The following is a 23,883-nucleotide window of genomic DNA, read 5'->3' on the forward strand; positions in this document are numbered from 1 at the left end:
TTTTTCCCTCATTTAATAGAAAAACAATATTCTGAAAATTAATCATGAATTTACATTTGCATTTGGGATTCAAATACTAGATGATAGCAAACACCACAGAAATTGAAAATATTGAATTTGATAGTCTCATGGCACCATGATTATGTTTGTCACTGATGAGGCTAAAGTTATAACAGTAAATTGGGGTTGAACTGTAGAAGTTGTTACCAACTAACAATAAATTGAATTTTGATATGTGATGCGGAAAAGGTGGACATCATGTATGGCTGCAAGCGAGAGCTGTATTCGCAAGGAAGAACCTTCCCAAAGAAAGCCACAGCTGATCTCATACAAGGTTTTGGGAAGCTTGGTTCAAGGATTGGTGGATTTTCAGAAGCAGGGGTGTTTATTGATTGACAGACTTTCAATTATGTTAGTGTGATCACTGAAATAATGTGGTTATTGCCTGGCAAACTTTCAGAAGTATGGTCACTAGACTGAGGTATCTGCTGACTGACTTGTCTACAGGCATGGGATAGTAACAAATTGGCTCACTTTCAGAAGCTGCAGTCTCTTTAACTTGCTAACTGTCAGAAGCATGGCCACTGTTGATTTTCAGAGCATGTGTACTGATCCAAAGTAATCTCTAATTAATGGTGATTACTTGCTTACAACTTGAGACTTTGACAAAAAGAAGTCTTTTCCTTTCTTTAATATGGAAAAGAAAAGACTCTCAATTCTTATTTACCTTCTCCTACACCCACCCCGCCCCCCCAACTTTGGTCTTTCCTCAGCCAAAAATACGAGAGAGACTATAAGGGATTGTTTTGGTCTTTGTGGAGATACAATTTTCAGCTAGCATTGCCACCTAAGTCATTTAAGTGCCAATTACTGAAGCAGAAAAATAGTTTCAACTGCTCGATTTTCATTACTGGGAAAAAGCACAACTTATTACAATAAGGGTGACCTGACAAAATCAATACAGAATGCAGTTCAAAATCATTCAATACGAGACATATCCAGTATACACAGGATACCTGGCAACCCTACCTTTGAGTCAGCTTAGCCTTCTCATTCACCAACCTCATCTCTTTGCTTGTGAACACCATGACTTGTTTCTAATCCATTATCTTGTCTCCTGTTCTCCATATATGCTATCCCTGCTTGAGTTTGGACTCTCATTCACCTATCACTTGAATTACCATAGCCCAGATTTCTAGGCATCAGTCTATACAGCTTTAATACATACTAAATTCACCCTCTATACATCGTTGCCAGAACAATGTTCCTTGCTTAACATTTTTAACTGACTCCATCAATTTCAGGATAAAATCCAAACTACTTTTCATGGCAAATAGGCCCTTTGTTATCTGGCCTCTGCCTTCTACTCAGACTTTAACATCTGCCATTCTCCTGCTCATTAGTTCTATACTTGAGTTTCCATAAAGGTGTCATGGTATTACTCACCTCTACCTCTCCTATTTGGAATGCTTATCTCATCCTCTGGAGAGTTCTTATTATTCTTTCAAAACCTGGCTCAGGCATCATTGCCTCTGGAAAGCTTTCTCTGATGTCACCAGGTTTCCTTGGTTACATTCAATCTCTCCTTCATCATGTCCACATCTCTACAACTTTCTTGCACTGCAACATATTGTCACAACCTATCTATCTGCCTGTTAAAACAACCACACTTACATACAGTGACATAATAATTTGCTTTACTCATCTGATAGTCCTCCATCCCCTTTCCTCCATTCATGGCTTCTTGAAGGCCTGTTAATTTTTTCTTAAAATTCCCAGTGTGCAGTCCCAAAGCTGGGACTCAAGCAACCAACCAACCAAACTACTGAGTTGCTTATAAATTACTCCTTTTGTTTTCTTAAAATTGTTTGACACTAGAGAACACCAAGTAGGAAAAACATACTCTTTATTTCATGAAGTGATTGATGTACCTTTCAATATTTTGGCACATATGCTAGATTCATTAAACTACTTTTGACAGCCCCTTCTGCTGTGAATTTAGAATATATGTTATTAAATATATATGTATAATATATATTAAATATAATTTAATAGCTTTAAACTTGAAAATTGCTTATTTTTCCATTTAATATACTTAAGATGACAGCTCACAGTATATAGCATGTATAATTTCATAATAAATGACTTCAGAGAAAAAAATAATTCTGAGAACAGAATTAAAAATTGTGTAGAAAATTTCCAATTCACAGCAATTACTAGAACAAAGGAAGAGAACAGACTTTTATTTCTACTTTTAAATGAAATCCAGACACAAAGTATGACATCAAGTCACGAAAAGGACAAACCCCAGAAAGTCAGAGGTAGTTTACAATTCATTTTTAACTTTCATTTGGTCCTTTTCTCTAAAAATGTATAATTTCTTTGACCACATCTTTTATATACTATTACAATGTCAGTTATTTTTTAAAAAGTATTAAGTTTACAGTTTAACAGGAAATCCAGTGCACACTTCCCCTCATCACCCAGATGTTTACAACAATGACATATGATATGCAGCATGCGATGCTGTAGAGAAAACAATTACTTTACAAATGCCCAAAGTCAATGTCTCCAGTCAGGAATTCTTCATTTTAGGTTATTATAAAGTGTCTGATAGGACTGAACAATTTCCACTTTTCTCATTATCTATTACATAGGTTTATCCTTGGAATTTATTATTTGATGACTAAATCGTAGAATGGCTTTTCATATCCATTACATTTATTACATCACTTTCATGTATTCTGATGAGCTTTGCTTTCAGAATGTCACACATGCAAACCTACTTTCTAGGGGTTCTCTTCAATATGAATTGTATGATGATTAGTAAGAGATGACCTGTGATTGAAAAGTTTCCCACATGTATTACATTCATAGGGTTTCTCTCCAGTATGAATTCTCTGATGGGCAATACGTGATGAGCTTTGTCTAAAAGTTTTCCCACATGTATTACATTTGAAGGGTTTCTCTCCTGTATGAATCCTTCGATGTTGAATAAGAGCTGATCTTTGGCCAAAAGATATCCCACATTCTTCACATCGATATGGTTTCTCTCCTGTGTGAATTATCTGATGATTACTAAGGGATGAGTTACACCTGAATGTTTTCCCACACTCATTACATTTATAGGGTCTTTCTCCAGTATGCATTCTCTGATGTTGAATGAGAGCTGAACTTTGAAGGCTTTCCCACACACTTTACATTTACATGGTTTCTCTCCAGTATGAATTCTTTCATGAATAATAAGTGTTGAGTGGGAACTTAAGGCTTTACCACATTCATTACAATTATAAAACTTCTCACCATTATGAATTATTCGGTGTCTGTTAAGTCGTGAAATAGAAGTGAAACCTTTTCCACATTCATTACATCTATAAGGCTTTTCTCCAGTGTGAATTCTTTCATGTTGAATAAGAGATGCACTCTGACTGAAGGCTCTCCCACATTCACTACATTTAAAAGGTTTCTCTCCTGTGTGTATCCTCTGATGATAACAAAGGGATGAACTAGACTTAAAGGTATTGCCACATTCATTACATAAATAGGACTTCTTTCTGGAATTCATTCTCTGACATCCAGGAAGGGATGTGTTGCAACTAGATGCCTTCCTACCTGGATTATATTTATAGAGGTTTTCTCCAGCCTGGATTTTTTGATGTATAAAAAGGCCTGACCTTCTGCTGAAGGATTTACCGCATTCTTTACATCTATAGGATTTCTCCACAGTGTGTGTTCTTAGGTGTTTATAAAGGGATGTACTGAGAGTGAAGGCTTTCCCACATTCTTTACATATATATGGTTTCTCTCCAGTATGAGTTATTTGATGTTGAATAAGAGCTGAACTTTCGTTAAAGGCTTTTGAACAGTCTTTACATTTAAACAATTTATCTCCACTATGGTTTTTCTCATGTTTACGAAGGGATGAAGTATTAGTGAAGGTTTTCTCACACATACTACATTTATAACGTTTCCTGGCTGTGTTGATTTTTTGTTGATTAAATAAATTGGAATTCTGTTTGAAGCTGTTTCCTTGTATTTCACATTTTGGTGGGTTTTTTTCTCTGGGAACCATCTGTTGCCTAACAAGGACTGACTTTGGGCTGAAGTTTTGGCCAAATTCAGAATTTTTATGTTTTCTTTCTACAGTGAGGATTTTTTTGTGAGCGACTGAAACTATCTGAACACTTTCTTTTTTCTTCTGCTTTTTCTCTAATCTGTCTTCATATTTGCAGGGGTTTTCTAATTTGAAGTCCCAGGGTCCACTCCTTTTGGATCTTTTCATTATCAGCTCCTGAAATGAAGAACCTTGTGTTTCAGTTGACTTTTTGGTTTTATAACTGTTCTTCCATCCTGGAAGGGAAAGAAAAAACTGAAGATGTTCCATGTGATACAGCATTTGGCTACTGAGACTAATGTATAGACTGAATAATGATGGTATTTAAATAAGGTCTTGGTATATGGCCAAAAACAGTAAGAAGAAAAACTTAGGAGATTTAAGCAGTACAGAGAAACAATCAACAGGAGTTGAGAACAACAGGGTGGAGAAAAGATTAAACAACACATTTAAAGAGGGTGAGTGTAAGAGTGATCAGAAGAATTGGCTAATGGAAAATGGAGAAGAGGGATTCAAAGGGGAGCCATGAATTGGAAAAGGCAGCCTGGGATCAGAGTCCAAAGCCTATGATAGAATCCTAAATTATCTTCATGACATTTTTCTTCTTTGTGTAATCATTCCTAACCTGGAAAGTCTTCATCCCTTTTCCCTCATGCCAAATTCCTTTGTATCCTTCAGATTCAGTTCAAAAGTTAGCTCTGAGCCCCTTCTTGACTGTGAGTTTCCATAGAGCATTCCTGTTATTATAGGCACTCACCACAGTGTTAAAAATATATATCTATATATTCTATATATGTAATTATATATATCTATATCTAAATATTTTTCACTTTCCTTTTCTACCCTAATGTTCTCTGCAAGCAGATTAGCATGCCCTATTAACCTACAGATCCTCCTAATGGCATCTGAACTATACACAAAATGTTTGTTTTGTTAACCTTCCTTAATAACTTATATATACCTAATTTGAACAATGTCAAATAATCTCAATTATTTATATATTAATTTCATACACACACACACACACACATACACACACACACACACAGGGGATTCAAGACTTGCATGAGAAGTTGCCTTCCAGGACAGTACATTATACAAGCAGTGGGAGGGTTTCAGAGCCAGTTCAAACAGGAAGTAATTACTGAATTAATCTACAGAGGTGCCAACAGGTAGGCATGAAGCCAAAAGTTGCAAGATAAGAAAGCAGCCTTGCTCATTTATCAAGCAGGAGATGCTATGCAAGCAGCACAGAAAAGAGTCAAAGATCAATAAGACAGGAATAAACATAAAAAGGTAAAAAGGGCTAACATGATAAGGTGGTAAAAAACAGAATTAAATTCAATAAATTTTAAAGTTGGGTAAGGACACAATTCATTGAATATTAAATTCTGGTGGGGAATAGGTATACATATATTTTGGCATTTTCTCCTGGGCTAGAGTAACCATTTAAAGGGCTCCTTTGCAACTCACTGTATTTTGAGATTCCTATCTGACATTCACTTTCTCACCTGTTTACAGATTCTATCTGCTTGGTGAACATAATATATTCTGCTTTTCTCTTTTCTTCTACCAGTGTTAACTTCTCAGTTTCCTTCATGAGTAACTTTCTATTTCCACTTTAAAACTGCTTTCCCTAGGGTTTGGGATTTTCCCCCCAACTCTACACACCCTCTCTGACTAATTTTATATGCACCCATCTTTACTATTTTTTTAAGGCACTGATATTTGCCAAGCCGAGCAAGTGAGAATAACACTCATTTTAAAATACATATATAGATAAGTATCAATAAATCACTCATTAAATTAGGAACCACATCTTCTGGAAGAGACCATAATGTGCATTTTGTGTAATAGCTCTTTTTCACTTAGCCAATCACAAAACCTATCTGCTCTCTAATCTTTACTATTTGTTGTAACAGAAAGAGGAGTTCTTTATTTTCTGTTCAACACCTTTCAATTTCCTTTTCCATCTAAGTCTTGCTTAAGTGATCCAAATTTCAATAACATTATTTGGGCACAAGTGTGGGAGGCAGTGGTAAAAATGGAGTACTTTCATCAGTCATTGGTTCTAGGTTACTACACGAGCTGGGAAGAAGATAGCAAGATTCCAAAATTTTGGATTGTAGTTTATAAGGCAAAGTTAGAGACCCTGCCTTAGGTCTGTATGTAAAGACTGCAGTTTTACAACCAACAACTTTACTAGAGCCCTGAGCACTGGGCTCGGGTACCTAAATGGTACTCTGTTTCTCATGCTTTACTGTTCCACCATAGACTCCTAACAAGTCTCCCCACCTCAAATCTTGCTGTCAATTCAGTCTCCACACTGTAGCCACAGTAATCTAAAATCCACATCTTACCATGTTGCAAACTTCTGTAAGATCCTCCAACTTATCTTCAATGATTTGTATATAAGTAAGGTCCAGAGTACTTAACATGGTCAACAAGGTGTTTCATGATCTGATCTTCATTCACCTTGGTACTCATCTCCCTCCCCTGGTTTCTTACCATGTATGCTGAACTACATGCAGTTTCTGGAGCACTACATGTTTTTTTCTTATTTTGTTATCTTTGCATATGCTGGAGACATCCTTTCCATTCACAAATATTTATTAACTGCCTACTATGGACCAGGTAATGATCCACAACTGCTGAGCCTGTGCACCTGGAGCCCGTGCTCTGCAACAAGGGAAGCCATCACAATGAGAAGTCCACACACCGCAACAAAGAACCCACGCTTGCTGCAACTAGAGAAAGCCCGTGCGCAGCAATGAAGACTCAACGCAGCCAAAAAAGCAAAAAAGCTGAAGAACTGAAAAAATCACTTAGGCATTGTAATACTAGAGGGCAAGAAAACGAAGAAAAGCAGAAGAATATGGTGGTCCAGAAGCCAAAGGAAGAAAGTACTCCAGTGAGGAGGCAATGATCAACTTTGTTAAACAATTTAAGAATTAAAAACTTAACCCTGATTGTGCCAAGATGGAGACTGTTTGTGATTTAATAACTGCTTTTCATGGAATAGTAAGGAAGAAAGCCCTAGTGGAGTGCACAGAAGAAACAATGGGAGGTGAGAACATGGACACATCAAGTATAGAAATGCTTTTGAAAAGTTCTGTTTAAAGGAGAATAGAGAAACAGGACATGGGGAGTTTTTATTTTTTAATGGAAGTAATTATAGCTACAAGGGTCCATACCAATACTGGGAAACTCACCTCGACTCTACTTCAAGTGCCAATGCCTTAGTCCAGAATGGGACTAATAACTTAAAACAGTCATGTTTCCCAATGAAGGGGACATGAGTCCTGGATTATGGACATCCTAACTGTTCTTTATGGTCTGCTTAAAGTTTTCTGTAGGTCTAAGATGTGTCTCCTGAAGCGCAGTTCAACTTTTGCTCTCTCCCAGAATCAAGCCTGGGCCTGAGCTAACTCATGAACAAGGTTATGACTTAGGTCAGAAGTTTAGAGTACAGGTGATTTTGCCAATGACCACCGCCCTGACTAGTTCCTGTCATTAGGTCTAGTTTCTCCTCCCTTGGTGCTTATGAATCTCTGTGAGTCTCTCTTCAACCTGCTCTCCCTAGATGATTTCATCCACTCCCACACCTCCTATCTGAATGACTATCCTGAGCCTCAAAACACTTTACAGAGGTATTTCCAGCTGCCTGCTAGACTCTTCATTTGAGTATTTTTCTTCAAATTCAGCTTGTCCAAATCCGAATCCAGTGCATTCCTTTCAAACTCTTTTTGTGTTTCCAAGTTCTGAATTATATCATAACTTCTTCAGCTCCTTTGCAATGAATTCTTAGTTTCATCTCAGAAGCTTCTCTCCCCTGCATTCCAAGTCTAGTCAGTCATCAAATTCCCTTGAATCTCTTCACTAAGATGTCTCTAACAACCATCATTAATACATCCAAGTTCAGGATCTCCTTACTCAATAGTGACTATTGCTATTGACCTTCAAGTTGATCCTCTGACCTGTTTCTCACCTTTCTAGTATTACTTCCCACTGAACTTAACCTTCTTACTCTATAGAACTCCTCTTATTATTTCAAAAAGCACTGACTGCTCCTTATTTAATTCATTCATCAAATACTTAAAAAGCACCTACAACATGTCAGGCTCTATCTTAGGCATGTGATCCACAAGACATTCCAGATCTGGTAATGAAAAGAAACAGTTAACTTCTTTAAGGAGCTCCCAGTTTGGCATTAGAGACAAAAAAGGAGAAGTGTGGTCATTTATACAACAAAAACACAAGACAGAAATGGATGAAAATGTGAGCTTACAACAACATCCAAACTACCCTCAGATAGTAGCAAGTACAAGCTGGGAAGGCGTACTAGTGGTGGCCAGAATTTGGGGGAAGAAATGTCTAAAATGGGATTTTAAAGGATTAGCCATAGATTAGATGGAGGGATAGTGTGAGGGCTAAAGGCAGCATCAAAATCTTTGAACCCAAGCCAACTTTCCAGACCTATATCCTTCCCACCTTATCCTACAGGTGGTCAGATTCAAAATTATTCCTATAAAAATGTCACATGCATTTGCAGTCTCATAAGGTTTTCTAGAGTCAGAGAATTGAGGGAGCTATATGCTGAGAATTACACACAACACCACGATGGGGGCAGAACTACACATCTGTAAATGTATTCCAGAATGCCTGTGTTGGTGAAAAAGAGAAATGCTGTTTTAGAAATTCTGTTGTTGGTAATTCTGATTTTTAACGCTTTTTATTATGGAAGATGTTCAGCATGTACAAAAGTAGAGTGAATTGTACAATGAATTGCCAAGCCAGCATCAACAATCACTAATGCTGTTTCATCTATTACCTTATTATGGGTTGAATTGCATCACCCAAAAAAGATATGTTGAAGTCCTAATTTCCAATAACTCAGAATATAACCTTATTTGGTAAGGTTAAGTAACTTTGCAGATTCAATCAAGTTGAGATGAGGTGATTAGGGTAGGTTCTAATATGACTGGTGTCTTTATAAAAGGGAAATTTGGACACAGGCAAGCACAGAAAGACCATGTCAAGATACCCCAGGGGAACACCAAGTGACAAGAGAAGCAGAGACTGGAGTGATGCAGCTGCAAGCCAAGGAACAAGGACCACTGGCCACATCCAGAAGGTAGGGAGAGGCAAGGAAGGATTCTACCTGGAGTTTCAGAGGGAGCATGGTCCCACAAAACTGTGAGACAATAAATTTCTGTTGTGTAAAGCCACACAGTTTGTGGCACGTTGTTGGAGCAGGTGAGAAAATTAATACAACTCCCTTACATCTCTTTCATTAGCATATGCTCAAGTACACTAACTCCGTATTATATCATTTCATCAATAATACTTCAGACACATTTCTCAAAGATAAGAACTCTATTTGTAAACATAACCACATATTTTTATTATAACCACCAAAATCAACATTATTGTTTGAAGTTATTTTTGCCTGTAAGGCATTAATTACATGTTCTTCACCCAATTCCAATGTGGTGGTGGGGGGGCGGTTTCCACATCAATAATAAGCAATTCTTGGATACCAACTGGGTGTCCTCAATTCAGCTCAACTCTGACATTATCTACCTGGAGATAGCATCATATCCCACAGGATAAGCGTTCAGTCCTACAAGACTGCCCCCTGCCTCCCTCAGACACCAGTCACAAACCCAGGTTATCATCTGTACTTCTGACCAACTGGCTATAAATCAGAGGTTCCCACAACCCCCTTCTTACGTTTGGTTAATTTGCTACAGTGGCTCATGGAACTCAGAGAAACATTCTGCTTACTAGATCACCAGGTAATTATAAGAGGATATAACTTGGGAACAGATGGAAGAGATGCACAGGTCAATGTATGGGGAAAGGGCATGGAATTTCTAAGCCCTCTCTAAGTACACCACTCTCCCCAGATCTCCACATATTCATCAACCCAGAAGCTTTCTGAATCTGTCCTTTTGGGTTTCTATGGAGGCGCCATTATAAAGGCATGATTGATTAAATCATTGGCCACTGGCAACTAATTCAACCTCCAGTCCCCCTCCCCTCCCTGGAGGTCAACTTTCAAACCTCTAATCACATGATTGGTCCTGGCAACCAGGCCCCATCCTAAGATAGGGTCCAAAAGAAACCTCATTAACATAACAAAGACACCGTTGTGGCTCTCATCACCTACGAATTCCCAGGGTTTTAGGAGCTCTGTACCAAATATATATGTCTTATTATAAACCATAATATTTATATAAATCACTAAGGATCTTTATTCAAGCTGCTGTGATTTAAAAGCATTTGAGATTATTTTTCTCTGTGACTAAGCCAACAACCTGAAACACAATTAGGGTCATTTGTTTCATTTTGCTTTCAATATTTATGGAACACTTTTTCATTTTTGTTTAATCTTGTTTTATAATTTATAATTTTTTTATTTTTTTGCGGTACTTGGGCCTCTCACTGTTGTGACCTCTCCCGCTGTGGAGCACAGGCTCTGGACACGCAGGCTCAGTGGCCATGGCTCACGGCCCAGCCGCTCTGCGGCATGTGGTATCTTCCCGGACCGGGGCACGAACCCCTGCATCGGCAGGCGCACTCTCAACCACTGCGCCACCAGGGAAGCCCTATAAAACATTTTTATGGTTCCAAAGTCAACATTATAAAAACAAGATACCTAAAAAAATTCTACATTCTATCCTTGTTCTCTCAATACTTTTTCTTTTCCTTCCTTCACCTTATAGGTAACCATTTTTATAGATCTGCTTTTATCCTTTTTTTATTTGGCTTCTCTATTTTTTTTAATATAAGCAAATATACACTTTTTCTTTTTTGGTATCTCCTCCTTCCTTTGATAAAACTCCTACTCTCACTGTTCTGTTCTGCACTTTCCCCTACTTAGTAATATTATCACCCCACAGTGGAATTTACAGAATTCTTCCTCATTCTTATTTACAGTGAGAATTCCACCATGAGAATGTCCCTCAGCTTATTCAACCAGATTCCTTTGATGGACAGTTGGATTAACTCTAACTGTAATACACCAGGACATCATATGGGTACACGATAAAGGTACAGCTTTAAACCAATATCCATATTGCTAATTAGAAACCATAGCATTTATAAAATTCTAGCCCAAACTGGACCCAATGGGCTAACATTATCCAAAGCCACATACAACCAAAATCACCTCTTCTGCCAGCCAAGAAGAGAGCTAGCTGAAGGCCGTAGAACTACTCCTTAGAATGAGGAAGCTCTTTATGTACTGACATGGAAAGAGTTTCAATATATATCAAGAGAAAGGGGCAGAATAATGTGTGCTGTATAATATAATTTGAGTGGACAGAGAAAAACAAGAAATATTTGTTTATATTTGCATAGAAGAGCTCTCCAGCTACTGCCTCCTTGTCACATCTCACCTTGTCGTATCCCACACATATTCATCTCCTCCTGCTCACTCACCCCTCATGGGCTCCATTCTGGCTTCTGTCCTTACCATTACTCTAAGGCAACCATGACCTTCATGTGACAAAGGCAAGATGCTCTCTTCAGTCCCCACCTAACTTACCTCTCAGCAGCATCTGATAGTGACCCCTCACTTTCCTTCAGATGCTCACTACCTAAGCTACAGTGACCCTGAACTTAACTCCAAATTCTTCTCATGTTCCACCAGCTTCAATCTCCTTTGTGTGCTCATTTTCCTCTACCTGATCTTTAATCCTTGGAGTTCCATAGGTTTGAGTGCTAGGCCCCTGATTCTTTTCACTCTGTACTCTTTCCACAGGCCAGCTTCAACTATAAACATACTCTAGGCAAGACTTCTCTACTCTCCATACCTAATTATACAAAACCCAGCTCAAAACAGCAACTTGAGTGTCTCAAAGACAGCTCAACTGAATTTATGATTATTTCCTCCCCCCAACCTGTACAACCTTTTTGTCTGTAATTGGCACCAGTTCTGAATCAAAACTTTAAAAGGCATCCTTCACACCTCTCCCTCCGCTAATCAATTACCAAGACTTGTTTATTCTGCCATCTAAATATGTCTCAAGTTCATCTACTTTTCCCTACCTCTACTGATACCATCCTTTATGAGACTTGACTTCAATGACACTAGACTCCCGAGTTTCCTTCTATAGTACACCTTATCCTTGTCTTCCCTATGGGTTCATTTCTCTCTGCCTAGCCATGAAATGCCAGAGTTCCTCAAGATTGAGTCCTAGGCTCTTTCTTGCTCTTGCTGTACTCTGAATCCACTCCACAGGCTAACTCAAACTCAGCCACTGTTTCAATTATCTTTAGTGACAGGGTCTCCCAAATTTACATTTAATGCCCAGGGTATATTATAAGGTGTGAAACTCCAAATCAAACAGGCTATTTGACATCTCCACTTGAATAACTGGGTCAACCAAAGACAATTTAAGTCATCCAAAACCATATTTATACCATCCCCCAAATCTGATCTCCTAGCACCACTATCTCAGTGAATGATATCACTGTCCATCCCAGAACAAACCACAAAACAACCACGCATCCTTGACAACTCCATCTCCTCTATCTTCCATATCTAAACCATCTCCAAGTCCTGTTGCTTTTATCTGCCAAATATCTCTGCAACTGGTTCCCTTTTTTCTGTCTCCATCACGACTACCTAACCAAGTCATTCATACATTCACTAACTGGAAGCTGACTCTGACCAGACACTATTTTAGGTACTGGGGACATGGGAACAAATGAAACAGACAACCCAGCATGGGGGAATTTACAATCCAGAGGAAGAGCTGATAATAAATAAATATGTACTATTTTGCAGTAATAAGTACTCTGAGAGAAAATGAAGCATGGTGAGGGGATAAAGAATGTGGAGGACAAAGGACCTGTGTCCTGTGGAGGACAAAGAACAAAGGATGAGCTGTGTCTAACTGACAAAGTGCCATCTGAGCAGAAACCTGTATAGTGTGAGGAAGTGAGTCAAGTGGGCTCCTGTCCATCAGGAAGAAGAATGGTCCAGGAGAGGAAAAAGCAAGTGCAGAGGCCCTGAGGTGGGAGCCTGCTTGGCCTTCCTGATGAACTACAAGGAGGCCAGGGTGATTAGAGTTCTCCAATGAAGGGCAGAGAGGAAGGAGGTGAAGGCGAAGAGGTAGCTGGAGCCAGACCACAAAGGCCTCTGAGGGCCACGCTGGGGGCTTTGGATTGTGTTCTATGTGATAGAAGCCACTAGAGGTTTTGAGCATGCGAGTGAGATGACCTGATCTATCTTTTAAATAGACCATTCTGGCAGCTACAAGGACAGTAGATGTTGGTGGCAGGAGAGGACCGCAGGGGATGAGAACAAGACTAAATCAAACATAGTAAACAGGGCTACAGAGCATTTGGGCTCAACTTTCACCTTGTAAGAAATTCACTCCTTAAAATCACTGCATGTTGTTTCATTAGGCTGCCGCTATAACCCCTACAGCACCTTTCTGCAAATTAGAAAAAGACCCCTACTCTCTGTGCAGATGAAGCCCCAGCAAGTCTCGGTGAGTGGAAGGCAGTCCACAAGCAACCCCTTAGCTGACCACCCTTCCAGGTTCAGTCTGCCCTGAATTCTTGCATAAATATAACAAAGGAAGAGAAAAAGACAAAGAAAGAAAAACACCTTTTCATTGGGGGTAACTGTTTACCTAGATCATCCCTGGATTTTAAATTTTTTTAATAAAAGAATATTTTCATGTTAGGAGTAAATCAAACTCATGAGACTTTCAAGTTGATTGAATCACATTATTCTTATTTTATATATATATAACTTATATACATAATATGCCAGAATAGTGATTAGACTTTGGACTCATTTCTTAAGTAACAGATTCAGATGAGACGTGTACCCTTTGAGCCATTTCCTCCCATCTCTCAACATGAAACATACAGATCCAGGGATGACAGTTTGTTTTCCCTTTTTGTCTTGTTTTTCCTATTTGTGAGTAGTTTTGAAGTGAAAATTATATTTTAAAAATACACTTGGAGGCAATTAGAGGTTCTAGGAGTCCTACCCTGGAAGCATAAGCTTTTCTGTCACCGGCTGTTCAAAGGGTTGGTTTTTAGTTCTGGTCTAGAGTTAATGATCAAGGTACTTCCAAGAACATCCAGGTCCCTCACCTAAGCTCACAGGGAAGTGAGCTCCCCTTGGAAGGGAAACTGTTCCAAGGGCACTTTAGTCCAGGCAAATGGGAGACTTGCCAGGGGTGCAGGAGAGACACAACCACACGCCAGCACACCCAGGACGCCCCATCTGACTGTCTCCTTTGACCAAAGAGAGGAGGTTCATCCCATCAAGAGAAATGCACACAATGCTTGGCTCTGATGGCCTTACTTCCTCCAGACACCCACTCAGAGTTTTCCTTTGGGGACAGTTTCCCAACCCTGAGAAGGACTTGACATCACCACTAGGTGTCTTCAGGGTCTCTCTGGACAGCTTTCGACTCCAGTCATACTTTCTATTCAGTTTAATCCAACTAACACTTCACTCAGGAAGGGGGACTCCTCATGGATCAGAGGCTCCCGAGGCAAATGGAAAGGGAACAATTCTTCCGTCTCTTCCTTTGATCTTCCACGCCATACTCAGTCCACACCTGACGCCCCTCCTAAACTCTCCACTGGTTTCCTGCTGCCTGCGTTCTCTGTTTACTTTGTGGTGGTCTCTAGCAGTTCCCACAAAATTAGAATATTTCTCCCAAGTGACAGTTAAAAGATATAAGGAGAGATAAGTGTGGTTCCCACCTCAAAAGATCTCACATTATACGGGGAAGAACGAGCTCTACTATAGGTGTGGGTGCTTTAGGGATCAAGACAGCCTGTCCCACAGCCCTTCTGCTGGGCCCGCATTGTGAGGGGTCATCAGTGACCCGTCTGGACCCGACAGCAACCTCAGACAAGTCCTACTACGTCTATGCCAGGTGGCTCCACATTGGTTGCAGGCTGATCCTTGCAGAATATAAACCTGGGCTCGTGGCCAGGGTACTTCAACTCCTCAGAGGCTATGCCTGGCTCTCAGGTCCCGGCCCCCTCTCCCTGCTCCCGTCTCCACATGCCGGCTTCCTTTGTCTGGACTCTCGGACATGCTCTTCCTGTGCCTGAACGCTTCTCACAATGTGGGATCCGGCCCTTCCTTGGGAAGCCTTGCCCACAGCACCCCTCCTGTTCCACGTTCTCACAGCACCTGCAGCTCTTCCCCCAAGGTCCTCACCGGAGGCTGTCATTCCACAGCCCTGTGTGCGATTAGCCTCCCCCTCCACTGAGCTCCACCAGGGCAGGACCTGCATCCTTCTGTCCAAGGTTGCACTGCTGTTTATCACGGGACAGGAAAGCAGTGAGCGAGGCTTAGAACCTGCTCCCCCATAGCCCTGGCCTCCCCAGGTCAACAGCTCTCAGACCTCAACTTCCATGACAGCCGAATCTGCCCGTTTTCTCCTCTGGTGACTTCTTCTCAGGCTCAGCCACAGATTCTTCCTTCTTAACCCACCTCATAAACACTGAGGTTTCCTGGGACTCTGTCCTCTCCTCCGTTCCCTCATCTGCTCAGCTCAAGGCTTCAAATGCCACCTTTGCACTGATGGCTCCCTGACGTCCCTGTTGAGTTCTGACCCTGTTTACCTTCTACAGCTGTCCACTGGTGACCTCTACCCATATTTCACTAACATTTCAAATGAAACCCATCCCACACCGAACCTGTCCTATACCCTTAATAAAGGGACCTCTCCTCTTTCCTGAACTCACTGCACATGCCTTCCTCCAGGTAATGTCTTGCCTACATTATGGAATAATCTCCAGAAGGTTCCCACCTCTTCTTTTTCCTCACTTCAAATCTAGGACCAACAGTGTTTCCAAAGTAACCATTCTTATTTAATTGAAACTGTGTAATAAGGACTCATGAATATATTCTCTGTGAAAATTTTAATAACATTGCATGTAACTAAAGTCCCCTTTCATCAATGCCCATTCTCAGTCCCAATCCAAATGTAACTAGTTACCAGCTTAGGTGTTCCCCGACCTTTCTCTCGGCACTTACACGCACATAATGCATATAGACAAACACCCATGTAATTTTCTTTACACATAAATGGCGATATGTCATAATAATGCACTGAAACTTGCTTTAGTCCTTCACGTAGCTTGGAGCTCCGCCCACACCAGTGCTGCTGCTTTCTGACTGTGGTGTTGTGTGCCAGTGTAGGGACCTACCTCAGCTTCTTTAGCCTTTACTGAAGTACGTTTAAAGTATCTCAGACTCAGACTATATTTTCTAAAATATCAACCATACAACTCTTCTGCTTGAAACTCTTGAATTATCTCCAGTCAACCATGGACAGTTCCCATCCCTAAGAACTGTACCAAGGCACTTCATAGTGTGGTCCCCACCTGGCTCTCTAATCTCATTTCCTTCCTCATCTCTTTCTTTTCCCATATACCCTGAGCTTCAGTCTGAATGAATTATCTGCAGTTCCTTAAATGCACTAAGTTTGCTGAATGAAAGCATGACAATGTAGCCCTCCTCTGAAACAACAGGAAATAACAAGAGAAAAGATCCTGAGAGATTCACTTGTGCAGTAATTATCAGAGAAGAAGAGGAAGCTTGTGACTCGGGGCCTTAGCATCCCTTCTCCAAAACTTCTTGAGGACTGAGAACGTGCAGAAAATTCCCTGACCAACATCTCCGAGTTGCACATGCACTCATTTACCAGACTGCTGCCTGCAGACATTCCCCACCCACTCACCTAGAGAGCAGCCTCCAGGGCTTTCTTTCTCTACCTTCCAGGGATCTTCTCCTTGCTGCAACAGGGAGATCACCTCGGATTTGGAATATGGGAGTCCTGCTCATAGACCAAAAAGAAGAAAAAAAAAAGAAAAAGAAAAAAAAGACTTGATTTTGCCTTGACACAAAGAGGTATCTGAGATCTGAGCGGAAAACTCTAAGGATGATACAGAGAACTTCTGTGGGATTCTCCAGTTGTGCCCCCACAATGTGAGGGGTGTGTTAGGGTAAAAGCAAGGGGCAATGTAACATTTAGTTATATGTTAGTGAAGTATGATAAACATGCATGCAGACTTGATTAACAGGGTGCTAATAGCTTTCTATACAAGAGGGAATATGTATATACTGTTAAATGTATGTTAAATGTACAGATTAAATTAATATTTGTAACAGGTATCTGTGGAAAGGATTATGTACCAAGTAGCTTGTTTAAAATGAGAAAACACTATCTGACTCCCTTTGAAAGATGGCAGCAGTCAGCAAACTATGGGTCATAGGCCAAATCTAGGCCACTGTCTGTTTATGCATGGCCCTTGAGCAAAGAATGGTTCAAAAAAAAAGAGAAAAGGAATATGTTACAGAGACTATATGTGGCCCACAAAGCTGAAAATATTTACTCCCTGGCCCTTTACAGAAAATGTTTGCTGACCCCTGTAAAAGAGAATTGAAAAAAGCCAGTGTTGGGTCAAAGAAAAAGGTTGAGGGATGCTCTCTGTTAAGAGATGAGCAAACACATCATAGTTCAGTCATAGTGGGAAAATGTTGCCTGCAGTGAGGGAATTTCTAATGTGCAGCTCTGTAGATTGTCCCATCCATGGGGCAATTCCATACCTACGAGGGAGAAAAAGGTTTTCAGGTTTATTTATGGAGATCCAGTTTGCACAGTGCTAAGGCAAAACTCAGCTAAAGTTTTTAATGACCCAGGACTTTTACCCAGGAAATCAGATGCTGAGGTATCCCAATTTCTGAACTCTGTATCTACAGGGAAAATTTCCTTACCCAATGAGACAAGGTTACTATAGTTCTCCAGCATCACATCTTGGTACAAGTTTCTCTGAGAAGGAGCCAGCTTTCTCCACTCATCCCGTGTAAAGAACACAGCCACATCTTCAAACGTCACTGACACCTGTAGAGACAAGCATCTCAGCTCACCCAGGACTACCCATCACACAGGGTGAAAAAGGCGGCAGTGGGGAGTAGACGGGCTACCATGAAATGCTTCTATATTATTCTAGGTTCTGAAGGTTCCAGGTCATTTGCTTAATGAACAACTGACCCATGACAAATAGATACTGAGTAGCAGGAAGTATGAACCAGGCCCCGAGTTAACTGCTACAAGAGATGGGTGGAGGTATTAAGGCCATTAGTGGGAGTGTTAATTAGAATAATCTTCCTGTTGGCAATTTGATAACATACATTAGAAGCTTTAAAATGTGCATACTCTTTAACTCTCCAATTACTATATTTGTTTGATAATGAACACTGAACAAAAATGCACATGCAAGGACATTTATCATGGTGTTAGTAACAGCAAAGAAATGGAAACAACCTCAATAATCACTGAGGGAGCTAGTTTAAATAACTGAAGGCACTCTGTGCTCCCTAAAGCTTGAGGACAGTAATAATGGAAATTAAAATAGCTATAATTTATTGAATGCTTTTTTTCAGGCTAAGTACTATTCTTAGAGCTTTATATTAACCTTTAGTGTATATCTTTATTTTATCTTCACAACAACCCTATGAAGAAGGTACTATTATTGTGTCCATTTTACACAAGAGAAAACAAAGAGAAATTTATCCAAGTCACACAGCTGGTATGAAGGGAAAACTCACTCCTCCTGCATGTCTCCGCTACTCTTAATACAACACTACTTCACTTCTGACACCAGATGTGGGGGGGTTTCCACACACCAAGCAATTGTGGGACACCAGCTGGGTGTCCTACAATTAAACTCAATTCTGACACCTGAAGATAGTGTCAGATTCCCACAAGACTGGCCCCCTTTCAATGTCAATCACAAGTCCAGGTTGTTACCTGTGCTGCTGACTGACTGGCTATAAATTGGAGGTTTCTACAACCCTCTCCTCAGGTTTGATTAATTTGCCAGAGTGGCTCACAGAACTCAGGAAAACATTTACTTACTAGATTACGGGTTTATGATAAAAGAAGATATAGGAACTGGCAGGTGAAAGAGCAGCACAGGGAAGGGGTGCACAGCTTCCATGCTCTCTCGGGATTCACCATTCTCTCTGACTCTCTACATGTTCACCAACCTGGAAGAACTCTGAACCCTTCTGGGTTTCTATGGAGGTTCATTACATAGGCATGATTGATTAAATCACTGACCATTGGCGACTGATTCAGCTTTCATCTCTTAGGGTGGTGACAGATGGATAAGAGGGGTTATTGGGGGGCAGGACTGAAAATTCCAACACTTTAATCAAGGTTGGTTCCCCTGGCAATTAGCCCGCATCCTTCGGTGGGGTACAAAAGTAACCTCATTAACATAAACTCTGGTGTGGATACAAAACACACCCATTGTGCCTTCATGGCTCTGAAGTAATTTCAGGGATAAAAAGCACATATTACTAACCACTTAGGAAATCACAAGGGTTTTGGAAATTATGTGCCAGGAACAGGGACAAAGACCAAATATATATTTCGTATTATAAATCACAATATCACAGCTGGTCAGTGGTAGAGGTAGAATTCCAATCCAAGGAACTGCCTCTCAACGCCTATCTCATAGGGTTAAGTAATAAATGATAATCCATACAATGGAGGTAAAGAGTAGTGATGGTAGCACAACACTGTGAACGCACTTAATGCCAATATACTCAAAAATGGATAAAGTGGTAAATTTCATCTTATGTATATTTTATCAAAATAAAAAGCTAACATGATAAAATAAAAAATACATACATACATATGTACACATGTACATAAATAAATAATAAATAAATAAAGGTACACAGACAATTATTCTGAGGGCTGCATACCAAAGGTATGACCATGATTATCTCAAGATGTTGGGGTAAGAGTGATTTTACTTTTTTATTCTCTGAGATTTTTAACATTAACATGCAGTGCATGTATAATAAGATAATTTATTGGCACATGGCAGGGAATACAAGAAATGATCTTTGCCCTCAAAAGAATTTACAATCCAACTGGCAGACAAGAAAAACACGTGAAACAATATGAACAAGAAAAGTGTCGCTGGACAGGACCATATACTATTTCCTCGTTCAATCCTCATTTTAGAGATGAGAAACACAAGGTCCAGCGCAGTTAAGACACCAGGTCACATACTTTACCAATGGCAGAGACAAGACGATAACTGAAGTTTTCTTTTAACCCAGCACTTGGTAGGTATATTCTCTCTCTGGTCTTAAACGTCCTGTCACTGAGTTTTACACACAATTCCACATAGTACTGATGTATCGGCAGCAGGTGAGGTTAGGGAGAAATGTCACATAGGACTCACAAGCAGGGATGGAGAAGATTCTGGGTAAGAGAGCAGCCTGGCTCTGTTGGAATGGAATGGGAAGGGCTTAGAAAACAGTAGCCCAAATATGCAGAGGCAGGTCCTAGCCACAGTCTCAGAAGATCAACCACTACCACATTTCATGGGTCCAAAAGATACACAACATCACATTGCAGAGAACTCTGGTCATTTGGGAGCCAGGCCTGCCCTGTGTTCTGAAAGATGTACCAGAGGAAAGGCTGGATGATAACTAACATGAACTTAGAGGCCAGACATACCTGGGTTTGATTTCAGGTTACCTGACTTCGTTGAGCCTCAGTTTCAAGTGTAAAATGGGGGTAATAACTTCTGCTTCGCTATGAGAGTGAGAACAAAGGTGAAGCCCTCAGGATATTCCCCAGCAATGTTAACTACTATTGTTAGATGAGGATGAGTAAAGGAAGGACACTGTATAGTCATTTCTATCTACCAACAGTAGATAGATAGACATCATGAACTAAAATAATATCGTTTAGCTACCACAACCACCACATATTGAACATCTACTATGTGCCCGGCCCTGATAAGAATGCTTTCCATGCACTAACTCCCAGGATCCTCTCATCTACCCTCTGAGGTAGGCCCAGTTGTTGTATTCACTTTACAGGTGAAGAAACTGAGGCACAGAGAGGTAAGAAACTGAGGCACAGAGAGGTGGAGTTTTTTGCCCAAGACCCATTAACAGCAACAGAGGAGATGGGCACAAACCTGGCCATCTGGCTCAAAAGCCCCACTGAGGAATCACTGTATACACTGCCTCTCCACTACCAATATCCCATGAAACTCTCACTGCTGCTTCCTGAGGAGTCTTCTCTCTGCTCTTGGAGTCAAGAGACCTCTCCATCTACATCCCCACCAGCATGGCTATCCTTTGTTCACACAGTGGCTCACCTGGATGGGGTCCCACCCTCATTCTCACAACATAAAGATGAAAATGGCAGGTCAACATCAGTTTTCAAGAGAGTGACAGAAGCAAGGCACATGATCCAGAAAGTTAAGATGGAGAAAAACTAAAAACTATGGACTGGGAAAAGCCTGGCGAAGGTATCATGAGGATTTCTCAGGGGCGGAAAGAAAAAGAAAAGCATTCTGGCCAAGGGTAGGGAGGGGGACACGACTGAGCAAAGGAGACAGGCCAGAAAGGAACTCTGCCAAGTGTGCATGTTTGTTTGTTCTGACCCCATGTGGTATAAGACATGTGACATCTTACCTATCAATTCAGTAATCATACAGTGAATTGAGATTAATGAATAAAAGAATGTCTATTAGAAAAAAAAAGAGAAACACAGGCCATGGATTGGGGGGTTGGAGGCAAGCATTCCCTATGCAATCCAACATCCACCAGGGTGGACCAACTCTTCCAAGGCAGAAGGACATGGGCTCCAAATCCTGGTGAAGACTGTATTGGGGAGAAAACTTCAGTTTAAGTGTAAAATAACAAAAAAACAACCCATCTATCTCTAAGACCTGAGATGGCAATGAACTCACCTGAGACCTTGCTTCCCTCTGTTCAGTAGCCATGTCCTCTTTCTGGGCAGTTTCACCTTAGGATGGGAGAAGTCTCCAGAAGCCAGATCTGAGAGAAGAAAAAGGGAACCAGGAGGAAGCCCCTTCTGCTTTCCACCCCTCAGAATCAGCAGCTCTGAAACCTTTATACCACTTGAAAATGATGCCAAGTGCCCCCAGAGAAGGAAGTCAGAAGGAACGAGGGCTAGACAGGACCAGAGAGAAGGGCTGGGTCATCCTGGTCCAGGCCCAGCTCTTTCCCTGGCTCAGAGGAAAAGTCCTAGGACTCTATCAGCAGTAGCAGCAACTCCCTGAGCCTCACCGCATGCCAGGCACTACCTATCAATACATCATCGAGTCCCACAGCACAGTTGGCACTGTCAGCACCCCATTTTATAGATCAGGAAACTGAGGGCAGAGTGGGAGCAACTTGTCCCAGTCCACACAGCCAGGGAGGGTGGCACCAGGGTTCCAAGCACCGCGGGCTCCAGAGCACCTGCTCTAACCTCCCTGCGTGCATGTGACAACTTTTCTCCACCTCAAGCATTCCCACCCAATTCCTCCCCCTCCTGTCAAGGAAACAATTTCCAGATTTCTAGCGAAAGCTGCTTTGAAAAGGGAAAACATCAGCTCTCCTATGGCGGGGAGGGGCTGCTGTCTTGAGGAAAGGGCACATTAAACCAAAGACCTGGGTCCAGTCCTGGCTCTGCCACTGGGAGAAGCTGGCGACTCACTTCTCGCGTAAAACAAGCCTGTCACTCGGGAGTGCAGGGGTGATGGTAAGGGGAGGAAATAATTTTCTCACGTTCACTGCCAGCCTGAAACAAATTCAAATGCTGGCAGGCGCTGAGCAGGTAGCGCGCTGGGAACTGGTTGGGAAGAAGCAGGAGGGTGGCTGGGTCCAGCCAATGGGGACGATGTGTCCGACCTGTCTCGTTCAGGGGCACGTCAGTAGGATGGCTGGGTGCGGCAGGCGAACAGAGCCAGGGGTGCCCGGCTCTCGGCCCGCCGGCGCCCACAAAGACCCGGCTCGCGTCTCTTGGGCCTGTGCCCCATGCCCCGGCGACGGATCCTCCCGAAGCCCGGTCCTCCCTCCCGCATCCTGCCTACCCCCCGCCGCTCACCTCGCCCAGGCATCGGGGGTTCCGCGGGCCGCAGGCTGGAGGCTCCGGAACTGCCACGGCCGGACAGAAGCTTCCGCTGGGGACTCCACGCGGTGCCGCCCTGGCGGACCTCTGGCGGGTAATCAGCTCAAGCCAACGGCCCACGCCCGACGCCCGACGCCCCACGTAACTCCGGGAGGGGCGGGGCAGGGACAGTCGCGAGCCCCTCTGGGAAATGTAGTCCATGCGAGAACAAAAGATTCTGGGAAATGTAGTTCTTCGAGCTTGTCTGCGAGGAGAGCCCTGGCTGAGCCTATCACTTGTCCAGACCCCATTCTGGGTTCGTGGTCGAGCTCCTTGGGCTGCTGGCTCCTGGGTTCCCGGTTCTTCCAGGAGGAAACCGAGGTTCCTACAGGGCAGTCACTTGTAGCTCTGCATCTGCGTAAATGAGAGCAAGGCAAGTAGACAACCGCCAAGAACAAACCTATTTCCCCGTAAGTCTTTCAACAAGAGTGTATGGAGGACTTCCCTGGTGACTAAGTGGTTGAGAATCCGCCTGCCAATGCAAGGAACACGGGTTCGAGTCCTGGTCCCAGAAGACCCCACATGCCTTGGAGCAACTAAACCTGTGTTCCAGAACTACTGAGCCTGTGCTTTAGAGCCGGTGAGCCAGAGCTACTGAGCCCATGTGCCACAACTACTGAAGCCTGTGCACCTAGAGCCCATGCTCGGCAAGAAAGAGAAGCCACCTCAATGAGAAGCCCACAAACCTCAACGAAGAGTAGCCCCCCTCACACCACACCTAGAGAAAGCCTGTGAGCAGCAACGAAGACCCAACGCAGCCAAAAATAAAGAAAG

The 23,883-nt window shown here is 41.9% G+C and overlaps 1 protein-coding gene across 7 annotated transcripts; it reads right to left on the bottom strand.

The window, feature by feature from the left end:
* Positions 1 to 1,889: 1,889 nt before the first annotated feature.
* Positions 1,890 to 23,618, bottom strand: LOC308610866 (uncharacterized protein). Of its 7 annotated transcripts, none has more exons than XM_081259865.1 (5): positions 23,047 to 23,176; positions 21,905 to 21,992; positions 17,889 to 18,015; positions 16,816 to 16,950; positions 1,890 to 4,350 (listed from the first exon to the last, which is right to left on the bottom strand). In XM_081259865.1, exons 2-5 carry the CDS (start codon positions 21,935 to 21,937, stop codon positions 3,065 to 3,067), a joined length of 1,581 nt encoding a protein of 526 aa, XP_081115991.1. In that variant the 5' UTR covers positions 21,938 to 21,992; positions 23,047 to 23,176; the 3' UTR covers positions 1,890 to 3,064. The 7 variants fall into 7 exon arrangements, with proteins under 7 accessions (XP_081115991.1, XP_081115993.1, XP_081115988.1 ...); XM_081259867.1 differs by lacking the exon at positions 23,047 to 23,176 and adding an exon at positions 22,657 to 22,673; XM_081259862.1 differs by lacking the exon at positions 21,905 to 21,992 and having other exon boundaries at positions 16,816 to 16,947; positions 23,047 to 23,618.
* Between the last annotated feature and the right edge of the window lie 265 nt (positions 23,619 to 23,883).

This window comes from Mesoplodon bidens, assembly GCF_964165515.1.
Source record: "Mesoplodon bidens genome assembly, contig: HAP1_SCAFFOLD_320, whole genome shotgun sequence".
Taxonomy (NCBI): domain Eukaryota; kingdom Metazoa; phylum Chordata; class Mammalia; order Artiodactyla; family Ziphiidae; genus Mesoplodon; species Mesoplodon bidens.